General features: G+C 48.9%; 1 protein-coding gene across 2 annotated transcripts in view; it reads left to right on the top strand.

Moving 5' to 3' along the window:
* The first annotated feature begins 8,234 nt into the window (after positions 1–8,234).
* The window catches only part of LOC146351710 (cytochrome P450 2J4-like), a 71,604-nt gene continuing 64,698 nt past the window's right edge, over positions 8,235–15,140 (top strand). For both annotated transcript variants that reach the window (XM_084847668.1, XM_084847667.1), the window contains exon 1: positions 8,235–8,405. In XM_084847668.1, the coding sequence (XP_084703794.1) occupies positions 8,235–8,405 (171 nt within the window). The remainder of the gene's footprint in view (positions 8,406–15,140) is intronic.

The following is a 15,140-nucleotide window of genomic DNA, read 5'->3' as shown; positions in this document are numbered from 1 at the left end:
TCGAATGTCCCTCTCGGCGGCGGGTCCCGGTGGCGTTTCGGCGGCGTTTCGGCGGGGGCGACAGCCGGTCTTCCGACCGGCTGCTGCCGCCGCCATTACAAAGTAAAGTAAAAAAACCAAACACACGTGATAGGCTACGTAACGATTTACGTAGCCTATCACGGCTAGATTTTCAAAGTCAGCCATGATAGGCTACGTAAATCGTTACGTAGCCTATCATGGGTGACTTTGAAAAAAAAAAAGCGCGTACGCAAATGGCGGCGCCCATGGACACTGCCATTTGCGTTCCTTATTTGGGCAGGGGTAGTCTACGTAAAGATTTACGTAGACTATGGCGAAAAAAAGGCAATGCTATTTGCGTTGCCCTTATTTTTGCCGTAGTCTACGTAAATCTTTACGTAGACTACCCCTGCTCAAACAAGGAATGCAAATGGCGGTGCCCATGGGCGCCGCCATTTGCGTACACACTTTTTTTTCCCCAAAGTCACCCGTGATAGGCTACATAAAGATTTACGTAGCCTATCACGGCTGACTTTGAAAATCTAGCCGTGATAGGCTACGTAAATCGTTACGTAGCCTATCACGTGTTTTTTTTTTTTTTAAATTACTTTTTTTATTTCGCAGCCAGGGAGATGGGGTGCTTCCCCCCGGCCTGAATTTCGGCGGTGAGGGATGGGGCGCCTCCCCCCCGGCCTGAATTTCAGCCCGGAGGGGCGGGGCGCCTCCCCCCCGCCAAGAACTTCGGGGGGAGAACCAAAGCGCCTCCCCCCCACCGCGAAGCAAGCTGCGGGACCAGGTAAGGGACTTTCGTCCATCCTTACTCAAGAATGGGGGTCTATTCAGAAACTGTATCTGGAAACACTCCAGAATAAATATCTACGAGCACTTTTTGAGCTCCTTATGGCAACGGTGTCTTCATTTTTCCAACTGAAAACTGGCCTTTGTTGGCTGAAGATTAGAGTACATATGTTGGAGGTGTGGTGTTGGAGGAACCTGGGACGGTAGCTCTGGGTGACTTGGAACGACAATGGAATCAATTACCTAGGGAGGTAGTGGGCTCTCCCACACTGGAGGCATTCAGAATGAGGCTGGATAGCCTTCTGTCGGGGATGCTCTGACTTGGATTCCTGCATTGAGCAGAGGGTTGGACTCGATGGTCTTGTAGCTCCCTTCCAATCCTACTATTCTATGATTCTAACTTCCACATTGAGGCTGTCTCTGGGGCTCCAGCTTAGGACTTCATGGCCTCCATGATAACCATGGACTGTCTCAGTTTGTCATCATGAAGCAGGGCATACCCTTGATTTGGTTTTTGCTCCAAGCTGTGAGATGAGTAATCTGAAAAGGGGGGGTGGTCCAAGTAACCCCATTGTTATGGTCAGATCATTTCCTGGTGAGATTTGAACTCATGGAGTTTCTTCCTTCCTGCAGGGGTGGGGGACCCATTTGGATGGTCTGCCCCAGGAGACTGATGGAATCAGTTAGATTTCTAAATGCTCTTGGGGATTTCCCAGTGGAGAAAGCTGGTGATCCAGCCAAGGCCCTAGCCTCACTGTGGAAAAGTGAGTGTCAGGAGCGCCCTAGCTGCCTCTTGCAGTCCCCTCCAATAGCCAACTCAGGACACAGACGATGAGGCTTCTTTCCAAGGCTTTATTCCTTTATTACTTTATGACTCTTACAGATACTAATCACTAGCAACTAAGCAAGGAACTGCACTGGGGAAAGATAGCAGAGTAGCCTAAGCTCCAGGTAAGGCAGTTGGTCCCCGTTTGAAGGAGAACTGCGGGAAGACTCTGAACTTATGGGCTATGGAGAGATCTTCCCTCTTTCCCTTGGGTCCTCGGGACGTGACCGTTGCTTTAGCACCAAACGAGCGGAGCGCCTCCTTTTGGCACCCTCCATCTGTCACCGCTCCCTGCATCTGTGCCAAGCATCCAGCAAGCCCCCCTCCAGCGCTTTCACTGCCAGGGTCACTATCTATCCCAGGAATGCTGGCAGGAGGAATCTCTGCCAGCTGCTGTGCCTGTGAGGGATGAGCGGGCTCCTCTCCCATGGATTGCTGTTCCTCCTCAGAATCAGAACTGCTCTGGAGCTCTACACAGTTTCCACCCTGACAGTGAGGTATGGAAGGCCATCAACTTGAATGCACTTGAGTGCCCTCTCCAGTGTTATGGAACCTGTTCTGCTCCCTGGTATACTGGGAAGTTACAGGCAATGAAACAGGCTAAATGTTGGCTAGAGTGCAAATGGAGCAGGTCTCAAAGTGAAGATGACCAAGCACGCTCTAGAGCACATAATCATGCCTGTTGTGTGACAGTGCGGGCATCAAAGAAGACTTACTTTGCTGCCTCCATTGCGTCCTCAAGTAGCCATCCAGCAGAGCTCTTTCAGATGGTCTGGGGACTGTTAACATGCTGTCAGGCAAATGGGGCCCTGGTTCCCTCAAGGACCCACTGTGACCTTTTTGCATCACACTTTGAGGACAAAGTTGCTTGACTCCACAGTGAACTTGATGCTGTTGTTAGTGCAGTTCCAGTTGAGGTGTCTAATGCCACCATCTGCCCAATTTTGTGGGATCAGTTTCAGTTGTTGTGGCCTGATGACATGGACAACATGCTTGCAGCAATGCAGCTGACCATGTTCCCTCTAGATCCTTGCCCCTCCTGGCTAATAAATCTCGCCAAGGGGGTATGACTGGGTGGGTCCAGGGTGTGGTGAATGCTTCCCTTTGGGAAGGGGTGGTCCCTGCTGTCCTTAAGGAAGCAGTAGTGTGACCACTCCTGAGGAAGCCCACTCTGGACCCAATGGTATTAGACAACTACCTCCCATTTGCAAATACCCCTTTCTTAGGGAAGGTTCTGGAAAGGGTTGTGGAGGACCAACTGCAGGCACTCTTGGTGGATACTGATTATCTAGACCCATTCCATCTGGGTTTTGACCTGGTCACAGGACTGAATCAGCCTTGGTTGCCCTGATGGATGACATTTATTGAGAGAGGGATAAAGGGAGTAGAACACTGTTACTTCTGCTCAATTTCTTATTGGCTTTTGATACCACTGACCATGGTATCCTCCTGGATTGACTCTGTGGGATGGGTATCAGATGAACTTTGTTACAGTGGTTCCAGTCCTACCTGCGGGGCCAATTTCAGAGAGTAACATTGGGTGACCATTCCTCAGCCCCTTGACTATGGGGTTCCTCAGGGTACTATCTTGTCCCCGATAGTATTTAATATCTATATGGAGCTGCTGAGAGTGGTCATTAGGGGATTTGGAGCCAAGTGTCATCACATGCTGATGACACACAGCTTTATCTCCCTGTGATATCTGCATCAGGTGAGGCTGTGCAAGTCCTGGACAAGTGCCTGAACTCAGTAATGGGCTGGATGAGGGCCAATAAACTGAAACTAAATCCTGGCAAGACGGAAGTCCTGTGGGTGAGTGGTTCCTGAGTCTGGGAGGTAGGCTCATTTCCTGTTCTAGATGGGGTTACACTCCCTCTGAAAGATCAGGTCTGTAGTCTGGGGGTACTACTACATCCATCACTGTTGCTGGAGGCCCAAGTGGCCTTGGTGGCTTGGAGTGCCTTTTACCAGCTTTAGCGGTATGCAGCTACAACCTCTTCTGGACAGGGATAGTTTGATCACAGTGGTTCAGGTGCTAGTAACCTCAAAACTGGATTACTGCAATGCATTCTATGTGGGGCTGCCCTTAAGGCTGCTCCGGAAGCTGGAGCTAGTGCAGAATGCAGCAGCTCGGCTGTTGTGGGGAGCTACCCCTTTTCAGAGTGCAACTCCTTCGCTTTGGGGAAACTGCACTGGCTGCTTATCCACTTCCGGGCCAGGTTTAAGGTTTTAGTACTAGTGTACAAATCCCTAAAGAACTTGGGACCAGGATACCTGAGGGAACGCCTTCTCCCTTATCAACCTGCATGATCACTGAGGTCATTGGAAGGCATGCTCCTGGTGGTTCTACATGGACCTATGGCCTGATTAGAGTTCACCAGAAGAAGAGACTTCAGTGTGGTGGCCCCCTTTCTTTGGAACTCCCTGCCCCTGGAGGTCAGGCAGGCACCAACACTGTGTTGTTTCCAGTGCCTCCTGAAAACAGCACTGTCCCAGGAGGCATTCCTTAATTAACCAGTCATGGTTTCTCTTGGCATTCTGTTTTTTAAAAAGCACAATTTTAAGGTGGCATTTTAATCTTTTCATTCTTTTACTGTTTTATCTTTTGTGTTCACTGCTCCGAAATCTAGTTTAGATATGGAGCGGTATACAAATATTGTAAATCAATCAATCAAATAAAATGATTTTGCAGAAATGTGGGTTTTACAGCATGAAAATGCACAGTTGTTGCAGGGAGGGGGAGACATCATCTGCCACAATCCTCTGTGAAGCGCAGCAGAACCAGAGTAAATTCCCTGTGTTGATGGAGCCCAGATGAATGCAGGGAGCAGATGAAACTAGGCCTCCCCTAATGACCAAGCTGGCAGGTAGGGATGGCACGGGAGTCTGAAAAGGGGGTGCAGTCTGATGGACTCCCCCCATCCAGCCTCCTGGACCCCACTTACCAAGCCCTGGGGCAGTGAAAGACCCAGCCACTGAGGGCCCTGGAGGAAGGGCCTCAGCAGCACCCCAGTGCTCTCATCCTGGCCGCCTCTTCAGTAGGCCAGGGCAAGAGTGCTGGGAGCTGGCCGCACTGAGGATTCAGCAGTCAAGCCCTTGTATGCGTAAAGCACAAGGGCTTGACTGCTGGAGTCCTTGACACAGAGAGGAGGGGCAGCTCGCATGGCTCAGAGGGTGAGTGGGGCGAGCAGGGATGGCCATCCAGCCTCTGCTTAAAAATATCCAGTGAAGGGGAATCCATCACCTCCTGCAGCAATCTGTTCCACTGCTGAACAGCTCTCACTATTAGGACATTTCTCCTAATGTTTAGCTAATATCTGCTTACTTGAAATTTCCACCTGTTGGTTCTAGTCCTGCTCTCGGGAGCAACAGAGAACAAGTCTGTTCCATCATCTGCAGAACGGCCTTTCAGATATTTGAAGGTCCCTATCATCTCTCCCCTTTATCTTCTCTTCTCCAGGCTAAACATACCCAGATCTTCCAACTGTTCTTCATAGGTCTTGATTTCCAGACCCCTCATCATCCTAGTTGCTCTTCTCTGGACACTTTCCAACTTGTCAATGTCCTTCTTAAAATGTATGCAGACCTGGTATATTATGAAGGTACCAAGCACTGTAGGATACACTGTCCTGAACACACCCAGGCCACTATCAACATGTTTGAATTGTGTGTCAGTTTATCGTCCCTTGTCCAATCTCCCTTTGATCTCAAGTACTCATCCATGGAATCCTCTGCTGCATGTAAAAAGGAAAAATAGACCTGGGTGTCACCAGCATTCTTTGAATAATTCACCCGCAAGCCTTTGGATGACTATACGCACTGGCTTCACGCAGGTATTAATTAACAAGACAGGCAGATGTTAAACCTTGTGTATTCGGCATTGTATTCATCACTGTGCGCCCACAGAGCAGCGACTTCATTTGAAAAAAATACCGGCGCAGCAGCACGTCACACTCACAAATGAAAGGAGCTCCAGTGTAAATTATATGTATGGTTTATTCTCTCTCTCTCTCTCTCTCTCTCTCAAGTAACTACCAATGTTTTGTTCTGGGCTCCATGTACATTGATCAATTGATCACCACCGTCATCTCCTCAATTCCAGTCCTTTCAAAAATTAAACTCTGAAAACAGAGAGAAGCAGCAAATAATTATGTGTCTGGGATAAGTTAGTGAACACTTTTTAAACACGTGGAGTAGTCTGATAGCTTATTCTAACTGGAAAATGGCATTCCTAGTAGAAAAATTGGACTTCATCATTCATAATGCCCCAAATGAGCAAATCTCTAACCCTTTACTCTTTGCTTTCACCCGACCATTTTGAGACCTACAACCCTTCCTCCTTCATGGGCAGCAGATTGTTACCCATCTTCAAGGAGCCAAAGAATCAGTCTCTTTAACTTAAATCCTGACAAGGTATGATTAGCAAAATGGCAAAATCTTCATATGGCAAAACCATTCAAATAATGACTATTTTTGAAAATAGCGGGACTACATTTAACAGGCCAGAGAAGGTTCAGCACAGGGTTGGACAGGCTCACCCGCGCCTGGCTTCAACAGGCGCTCGCCGAGCTGCTGCTGCTGCCTGCCCCTGCTCATGACACCGAGGGACTGCCATCATGCCTGGCGGAGCCGTGGGGCCGCCCATCCTCCCTGGCAAGCCGCCATAGTGTGCAACAATGACAGCTCAGGCACTTCTGGGTAGGTAATGTTGCATACTTGGCTGCTGTAAAGGCCCCATTGATGCAACGTAATAGATGTCTATCCTCATGCCTGTAATGTTGCGTCAATGGGGCCTTTACAGCAGCCAAGTATGCAACATTACCTACCCAGAAGTGCCTGAGCTGTCATTGTTGCACACCATGGCGGCTTGCCAGGGAGGATGGGCGGCCCCACGGCTCCGCCAGGCATGATGGCAGTCCCTCGGTGTCATGAGCAGGGGCAGGCAGCGGCAGCAGCTCGGCGAGCGCCTGTTGAAGCCAGGCGTGGGTGAGCCTGTCCAACCCTGTGCTGAACCTTCTCTGGCCTGTTAAATGTAATCCCTTTGTAAAGGTGGCTTGCTAGGGAAGATGGGCAGCTGCCGGGTGCTCACTGAGTGGGTCTGTGATCGCCCCACGGTTCAGTGAGCGGGTCCCAGAGGGTGGGTGAGGGGCAGTCTGTTGGGCACCCCCCTGCCAGGGACTCTTGTGACATCCCTAGTTAGGCATTCTTAAATCCTATTCAATGTGGCTTCAGATGGTTGCATCAAACCTTTCCTGGAAATGGGGCCTGAAAACATTACATCTCCATATTTGCAGAAGGTCAGAGCACAAATATTTTAACATAGTAAATACTGAGATTAAAATAATCATACACTTCCCTCCCTCAACAAAGATGTCTTTCTGGACATTTCTGTGGCATTTCTTTGATGGCCATGTGCTCCTGTTTCTGGGAAATCCATGGTCTTCTCCCTGGTTCACACAGACATTCACACTCAGCACCACAACTTTGATCACTTCCCATCCACAACCAGTGCGGACAGAGGTGGCTTGGAGCATATATTCGGCAAAGCCGAATGTGGAGTATAAACAAAGAAACAGCCTGTGGTTATTTTAGCCTGTAGTTGGCACTTCCCAGGATGGTCTATGCCAGCCTTTCCCGACCTGGTGCCCTCCAGATGTGTTGGACTACAACTCCAATCATGCCCAGCCAGCATGATGCACATGCATTCTTGCCACTGCTTCTTTAGGGGTGAATAACCCCAAGAATTTTGCATCCACAGAAATTGTTTGGGAAAGTGCGACTATACGGGAGACACCACAGACTTTCCTTGGATAGCTGCAAGTTTAGAGAGGTGAAGTAGAAAATTCCCAGGAAATAAAAGAGACAGGATGTGCTTATCAATTATGTCCTCAGCCTAGATGGCTTTAAGAGGATGTTAGGCAAATTCAACAAGGAGATGGCTATCAATAGCTACTAGTCATGGTGATTATATACTACTTTCCAGGTCAGAAGCAGCTTGCCTCTGAATACGAGTTGCTAGGGAGCAACAGTGGGAGGGGGCTATTGCCCAGATGTCCTGCTCGTAGGCTTCCTGTAGGTATCTCATTGGCCAAGATGGGAGATAGGATGAATGACATGATAGGCTTTTGATCTGCTACAGCAGGTTTCTTCTTATGTTTATGTATATTTCAAGAACGTATGGTACATTAATTATTCTGGATAAATATGGCACCCAATTGATCCCGTGCTAGCCATGAGTGGGATTATACTAACCTTTGATGTTAAAGTCATCTCTTCCTTCCAATTATTTGAGTGACACATCAGAATTAGCCACATTGCAGAGAACAAAGTGCTACTATGATCCATACCTGGAGGGCCAAATTCCAAGACTACTTGGATATGATGTCAGAAGACTTGTGGCCTATTTGCTTTTAACAATGGTACTATATATTTATTATTATTGTATTTATATCCCGCCTTTTTTCCTCCTTAAGGAACCTACACATAAACAAATGTTAGTATAAAAAGAGAGAGACAAGTGGCAACATCTCTGAGGAAAGCAAAAAGCCCTTAGGAAAAGAGGGTTCAACCTACCTGGACATACTCGAAAAAAGCAAAGAGAAAGAGGGGCATGACGGGGATACGGGCATTTCTGATCGCTGTGCTGGTGGCTCTTCTGATTCTGCGCTTCCTGATGCAACGCTGGTCACGCAGACACTACCCTCCGGGGCCCCTTTCACTTCCTGTCATTGGAGGCATTTGGCGGATCGGGTTTAGATTTTCTGAAGATATTTTCATTAAGGTACATCTTTCTGCATAATTAACCAATAACTCATTAAGCTGAATAACAGAATTAATGTAGAGAATCTTGAATTATTTTCTTTCTATGGTGACTATGGACAGAAGCATTGTAGCTGTAAAATATCTTGGCAAAAATGTGATATGGAAAAATATTGTTGTTCAGTCGTTCAGTCGTGTCTGACTCTTCGTGACCCCATGGACCATAGCACGCCAGGCCTTCCTGTCCTGCGCTCTCTCCTGGAGCGTGCTCAAGTTCATATTCATATATGAATATTACTATTCATAATATTTAAGGTATATTTGTATACTGCTTTTTGCCCAAAAGGTTCTCCAAGTGGTTAAAAGCACATTACAATGCTACAAAAATAAGAATATATGTGGAATATAAGAAACATCCGGATTGATATTTAGCAGAAACTTTTAAATTAAAGCCTTCATCATCTAAATCACTGATAACATTACAGGTATTAATGTAATGTATAAAGACATATATACATACCATTAATGGTATGTATCCTATAGGAAATTTAAATGGAGACACAACTTCCAGCCAGATAAAGGGTTTCAGTTCTCCTGATTCCACTGAATATGCATGCAACCCTCTTCTGTGTTCATCTCCATCAAGGCTTATTTTATATAGCAATAGTGATCTCAGTCCTCTGAGAACCACAACTTCTCCATGTAGAAGAGGAAGGGATAAGCAGGGCTGGGAGAACTTCAGTGTTTACAGAAGTACAAAGAATCTTTGCGAGGGGGAACAAGCAGAGGGGAGACACCCCCCTCACAACAGCCCAATGAAGACTGAGGGTGCTCAGTGGCCACACAGCGCTAATTGTTGCGCGGGGAGGGGATGACAGAAAAGTGGATGGGGGGGGGAATGGCAAGGACTATCCTGAGTAGGAGCACTCCACACTGCAACGTATTATGGCAGGTCCCACTTGCATTCTATAAGAGAGAAACACCTGCTTCTATAAATAGCTGTAGTGTTTTCTGTAAAACTGAATGCCTCCCACTGACTTAGAGAAAGAAATACAGAGGCTTCACTTGGTAACACCATAAAGGTAGAACGAAAGCAGCCCTTTCTGGGTGCAGATGAGTTACCTGCAGGGATGGCGCGGGAGTCCGAGCGGGGGGTGGAGTTTGACAGACTCCCGCCTGCCCGGCCCCCTGGCAGGTGGCCCCCACTTGCTGGCCTGGAGAGGGCTTGCTTGCCCGCCTGGTGACTGGAGGGAAGTGCTGTGAGGCCGGCTGGCCCTTTCCTGAGCTGCAATTGTGTGTGTGTTGTGTTCACAATCACAGCTCTGGGTTACTTCCACATACCTAAAGTTGCATCTATGTCTGCCTTAAGGGGGCAATGATTCAAGATTAGAGGCATAAAGGGCCATCCTTTAGCTCCTGCTGGGTGTCACAAGATCTGGATATACCGTGTACTGCTGAGAAGAATTAACTATGTTTCATAGGAGTGGTGTTCATTATACTCTCTGTGTGGTTAACTGTAACTACAGAGTGATCAGTTCTATATATGCTGAGCTAGATTTGAGTGCAAAAATATTTTCTTGGAACTGGAACAAGGAAGCTTGTCACAGGTAGATTGGCCTTGGAAAGTTTCAACTCAGTTGGGGATGGACCTACAGCTCGGCATCTGAAGCTGGCAGTAAGCCTGGCTTTGTTATGGAGAAGCTGCTTAAGGGCAGGACCCCTATTTAAGTCCTAAGCTCCAGTATGAGTCACGCACGCTTCATGGATGCTTGTTAAGATAAAGGAGCTTGTATATAAGTACCAAATTCAGGACAAACACAATTCTACAGACATTTAATTTTACAAATTAAACCTTGGATAGAAGGTGAGGTAATTTTGGCAGGAGATCTTAGTGCCATTTTCAGCCAAGATCTGGATACTACAACAAAGCATAATAGACATATCACTGCCTTCCCTCTCAGCAAAATATTTTTAAAATTAAAAAAAACAATCAAGTTTTAACAGATACATGGAGACATGATCATGTAGGACAAAAGACTATTTATTTTTTATTTTATTATTAAATTTATTAATCGCCCATCTGGCTGGTCACCCAGCCACCCTGGGCGATGTACAACATACAATAAAAACAGTTTAAAACAATAAAATTCTACAATAAAAACATTTTCTAAAATACCCTAACCCACCCCAAATGCCTTCCTGAACAACAGCGTTTTTAATGCACGATGGAAGATAATTAAAGAGGGGGCATGATGGAGTTCCCTAGGGAGGGAGTTCCACAGAGTGGGGGCCACCACAGAAAAGGCCCTCTCCCTCATCCCCACCAGTCTAGCTGTCCTGGCTGATGGGACAGAGAGAAGGCCATCCGAGGCTGATCTTGTTAAGCGGCCGGTCTGGTGCTGCTGGAGGCACTCCTTAAGATAGGCTGGGCCGGAACCATATAGGGTTTTAAAGGTCAAAACCAACACCTGGAATTTGGCCCAGAAAACAACTGGTAACCAGTGCAACTCCTTCAGCACTGGAATGATGTGATCTCGCCGGCGGCTGCCTTTAATCAGGCGAGCCGCCGCGTTCTGTACCAGCTGCAGTTTCCGAACCGTCTTCAAGGGTAACCCCACGTAGAGCGCATTACAGTAGTCTAAACAAGAGGAGACCAGGGCATGTACTACCGATGGGAGCAGATGGTCAGGAAGGAAGGGGCGCAGCCGCCGTATCAGATGGAGTTGATACAGTGCTGTCCAGCTCACAGCTGACACCTGAGCCTCCATGGACAGCTGGGAGTCCAAAATGACCCCCAGGCTGCGGACCTGGTCTTTCAAGGGTAGCCGTACCCCATTCGACACCAGGTCAACATCCCCCAGCCTCCTCTTGTCTCCCACCAAAAGTACCTCGGTCTTGTCAGGGTTCAGCTTCAGCCTATTCCTCCCCATCCAGCCACTCACCGTCTCCAGACATTTGGACAGGGATTCTACGGCCAACCTCAGTGAAGATTTAAACGAGAGGTAGAGCTGCGTGTCATCTGCATATTGATGACACTGCACCCCAAACCTCCTGATGATAGCCCCCAGCGGCTTCACATAGATGTTAAATAGCATCGGGGAGAGGATGGAACCCTGTGGCACCCCACAAGTAAGTGGCCACGGGTCCGAAACCTCCTCTCCCAGTGCTACCCTCTGGTACCTGCCAGAGAGGAAGGACCGGAACCACCACAATACAGTGTCCCCAGTGCCCAACCCCTCCAGGCGGTCCAGGAGGATACCGTGGTCAACGGTATCGAAAGCCGCTGAGAGGTCGAGGAGAACAAGGAAGGAGCATTCACCCCTATCCAGAGCCCTCCTCATATCATCTACCAAGGCGACCAAGGCCGTTTCTGTCCCATGCCCAGGCCTGAAGCCCGACTGAAATGGGTCCAGATAATCAGTTTCTTCCAAGTGTGCCTTCAACTGCACCGCCACCACCCGCTCAATCACCTTGCCCCAAAATGGCAGATTTGAGACTGGGTGAAAGTTGTTCAAAACTTGAGGATCCAAGGAGGGCTTCTTTAAGAGCGGTCTTATCACTGCCTCCTTGAGGGCTGATGGCATCACTCCCTCCTCAAGGGAGGCGTTCACCACCGCCTTGATCCCCTCACCCAGTCTCTCTCTGCAGCTCATAATGAGCCAAGATGGGCAAGGATCAAGTAAGCAGGTGGTCAGCCATACTGATGAAAGCACCTTGTCCACTTCATCAGGAGGAAGAAGCTGAAACCGATCCCACAAAACCGGTTTGCCACAGGCCGCCTCTTGCTCACTAACTGTATCCACAGCGTGCAGAGTAACACACCTAATCTGATCAATTTTATCTGCAAAGTGCCTTGCCAAGGCCTCACAGGAGGCCTTAGAATGCTCCAGTGGTTCCGGAGCCACAGGACCGACCAGGCTCCGGACCACTTGGAACAGCCTCCTGGGATAGCACTCTGCAGACGCGATGGAGGCAGCATAATATTCCTTTTTTGCTGCCTTCACCGCCACGTGATAGGCTGAAGATACAGCTCTAGCCCGTGTCTGATCGTCTTTGGAGCGAGACTTCCGCCACCGGCGCTCTAGCCGTCTCACCTCCTGTTTCAGAGCTCGTAACCGCGGATTGAACCATGGTGCAGTCCGAACCCTGTTCAGGGGGAGAGGGCGTTTCGGAGCCACCTGATCTAATGCCCCAGTGATTGCGGCATTCCAGCCACCCACCAGGGTCTTGACCGAGTGGCCGCTGGCGTGCCCCAGAGAATCCCCAAGCGCGTTCAGGAATCCATTTGGATCCATAAGACGCCTGGGGCGGACCATTTTAATGGGTCCTCCACCCCTGCGGAGGGGTTGTGGAACTGAGAAGTCCAACGTCACCAGATAGTGATCTGACCATGACAAGGGGGTGGTGGATATACCCCCGACTTCCAGATCACTCCCCACCTCTCCAGAAACAAACACAAGGTCTAGTGCATGACCGGCTACATGGGTGGGCCCAGTTAGAATATGGTGCAGCTCCCAGGAGGTCATGGTCTCCATGAAGTCCCGAGGTGCTCCTGTGAGGATGGCCTCCGAATGTACGTTGGAGTCCCCCAACACCATTAAGTTAGGGGACTGCACACGCACATCAGAGACCACCTCAAGCACCTCGGCCAGGGAGTCAGTCATGCAGCGGGGTGGACGGTACATGAGCAGAATCCCCAGACTGCCCTTTGGGCCCAACCTCCAGTACATGCACTCAACAACCTTGGTCTCCCGGAGAGGGGGTGTGGTGAAGACCACGGACTCTCGGTAGATAACAGCCACTCCCCCTCCCCGATCCCCAGCCCTCGGCTGCTGTGCATACGAAAATCCGGCTGGACACATGGCTGCAAGGGTTGGAGCAGCAGCCTCGGCCAGCCAGGTCTCCGTAATACATGCCAGGTCTGCACCCTCATCCAGGATCATGTCATGGATGAGGGAGGTTTTCTGGGTAACAGACCTGGCAATTCAGAGCAGCAAACGAAGGCCAGAAGATGGGGTCACGCCTCCCGCAGCCATCCTTTGGCTCTGGACAGGCCTGGAGCAGGGGACAGAAACTACACCTCTCTCCCTTGTTCCCCTTACCTGGCATGGCCTGCCCCTAGTGCTCCGCCAGCGTCTGCCGCCCAGCCTCCGTATCTTCTGGCCCCCAACACTCCCCCCACTGCCTCCATCAGGTGGACACATGCCCCCTCGTTCCTGCCTATCAGGCAGGCTACCCACCCCTAAAACCACAACATAGACTATACATTCTACTTTGTAAACATAGAACATACTCCAGGATAGATCATATTTTATGACTCTACTATTATTGAGTAAAATAGAGGAGGTTGAAATAGGGCCATGGGTCTATGCAGATCCTGCACCCATGAAATGCATAATACAGCTTTTCAGGAGAAAAAATAGGGGTTTGCTGGATAAAATCGGAGGAGATATTAGAGATGATTTGTTATTAAGGATCCATCAGTGACAGATACTTTATTAGTTTGAGATGCATTTAACGCTTGGCTAAGAGGGCAATTTATTATAGCAGGAATACACCAGAAGAAAAAACATGATAGAAACTAACATAATTTTGAAAGAATTTCAAGAAGCAGAAACAGAGCATAAAAATATAGGTACAGAAAATAGTAAACAGAGGGTTTACTACACAGCACATAATAAGTTCAGATTCATGGATGCCTACTCAGCTGCCAAAGCAGCATTTTAATAAAGAATATTGAATATGGTAATGTGGCATTCCTACTTGGGTTCCACCTTTTCCCCTGCCTCCACCTCTGAAACTGAGAAACAAACCCCTCAGGAGACACCTGCTTTCACCTGCATCAGTTGTTCCCACTGACCCCAAGCTTCAGCCCTTTTACTCTCTCTGGGTTCCAGAGAAACTCAATATGCTCAATTGCTTTTCTCAACCCATTACATGAGATGTAACAAGGAAACAGATTTAATAATGGTAGCATAACAATTAGGGATGGCCACGGACTCCAATGAGGCGGATTCTTTAGAATCCAGACCCCCAGAGTCCGTGGCAGAACGGACCAACCCCCATCCGCCACCCCGTGAAGTTCACCCGGATGGACCCTACCTGCCGCCGGCTGGGTCCGGGTCTGTCCGCTGAGTCTGCAGCTGTCCGATGCCGGTCTGTGGACACAAATGGCATCTGGCATAGTCCGCTACGCCATTTGCGTCCCTGCTCTTTGCCGTGATAGACTACATAATATAACATAATAGCCTATCACGAAAATGGCCCTATGCCGGACGCCATTTGTGCCCACAGACAGGCTGTGGTCTTTGTGCCCACAGACTCACCACAGAGCAGAGCTGGCTGGGGAGGATTCCGGGGGGGGGGGGGAACGGATCACCTCCTCCCGCTGTGGACCCCCAGGAGGACTGGTGGATTAGTACACCCCTAGTAACAATTCAATCAACACATGGGAGTCTGTATTAAAAAACAAACAAATAAAGATTTATTTATAACATAGAATCATAGAATAGTAGGGTTGGAAGGGGCCTACAAGGCCATCGAGTCCAATCCCCTGCTCAGTGCAGGAATCCAAGTCAGAGCATCCCCGACAGATGGCTGTCCAGCCTCGTCTTCAATGCCTCCAGTGTGGGAGAGCCCACCACCTCCCTAGGGAATTGGTTCCATTGTCGTATTGCTCCATCAGTCAGGAAGTTTTTCCTGATGTTCAGCCGGAATCTGGTTTCCTGTAACTGACCAGTTATATGCCATTATTATT

The sequence above is a fragment of the Heloderma suspectum genome, chromosome 3 (assembly GCF_057233095.1).
Source record: "Heloderma suspectum isolate Gila_16-S chromosome 3, 16-S_ref, whole genome shotgun sequence".
Lineage (NCBI taxonomy): Eukaryota > Metazoa > Chordata > Lepidosauria > Squamata > Helodermatidae > Heloderma > Heloderma suspectum.
Note: the sequence above shows the minus strand (reverse complement) of the source record. Positions and strands in the feature narration are given on the sequence as shown.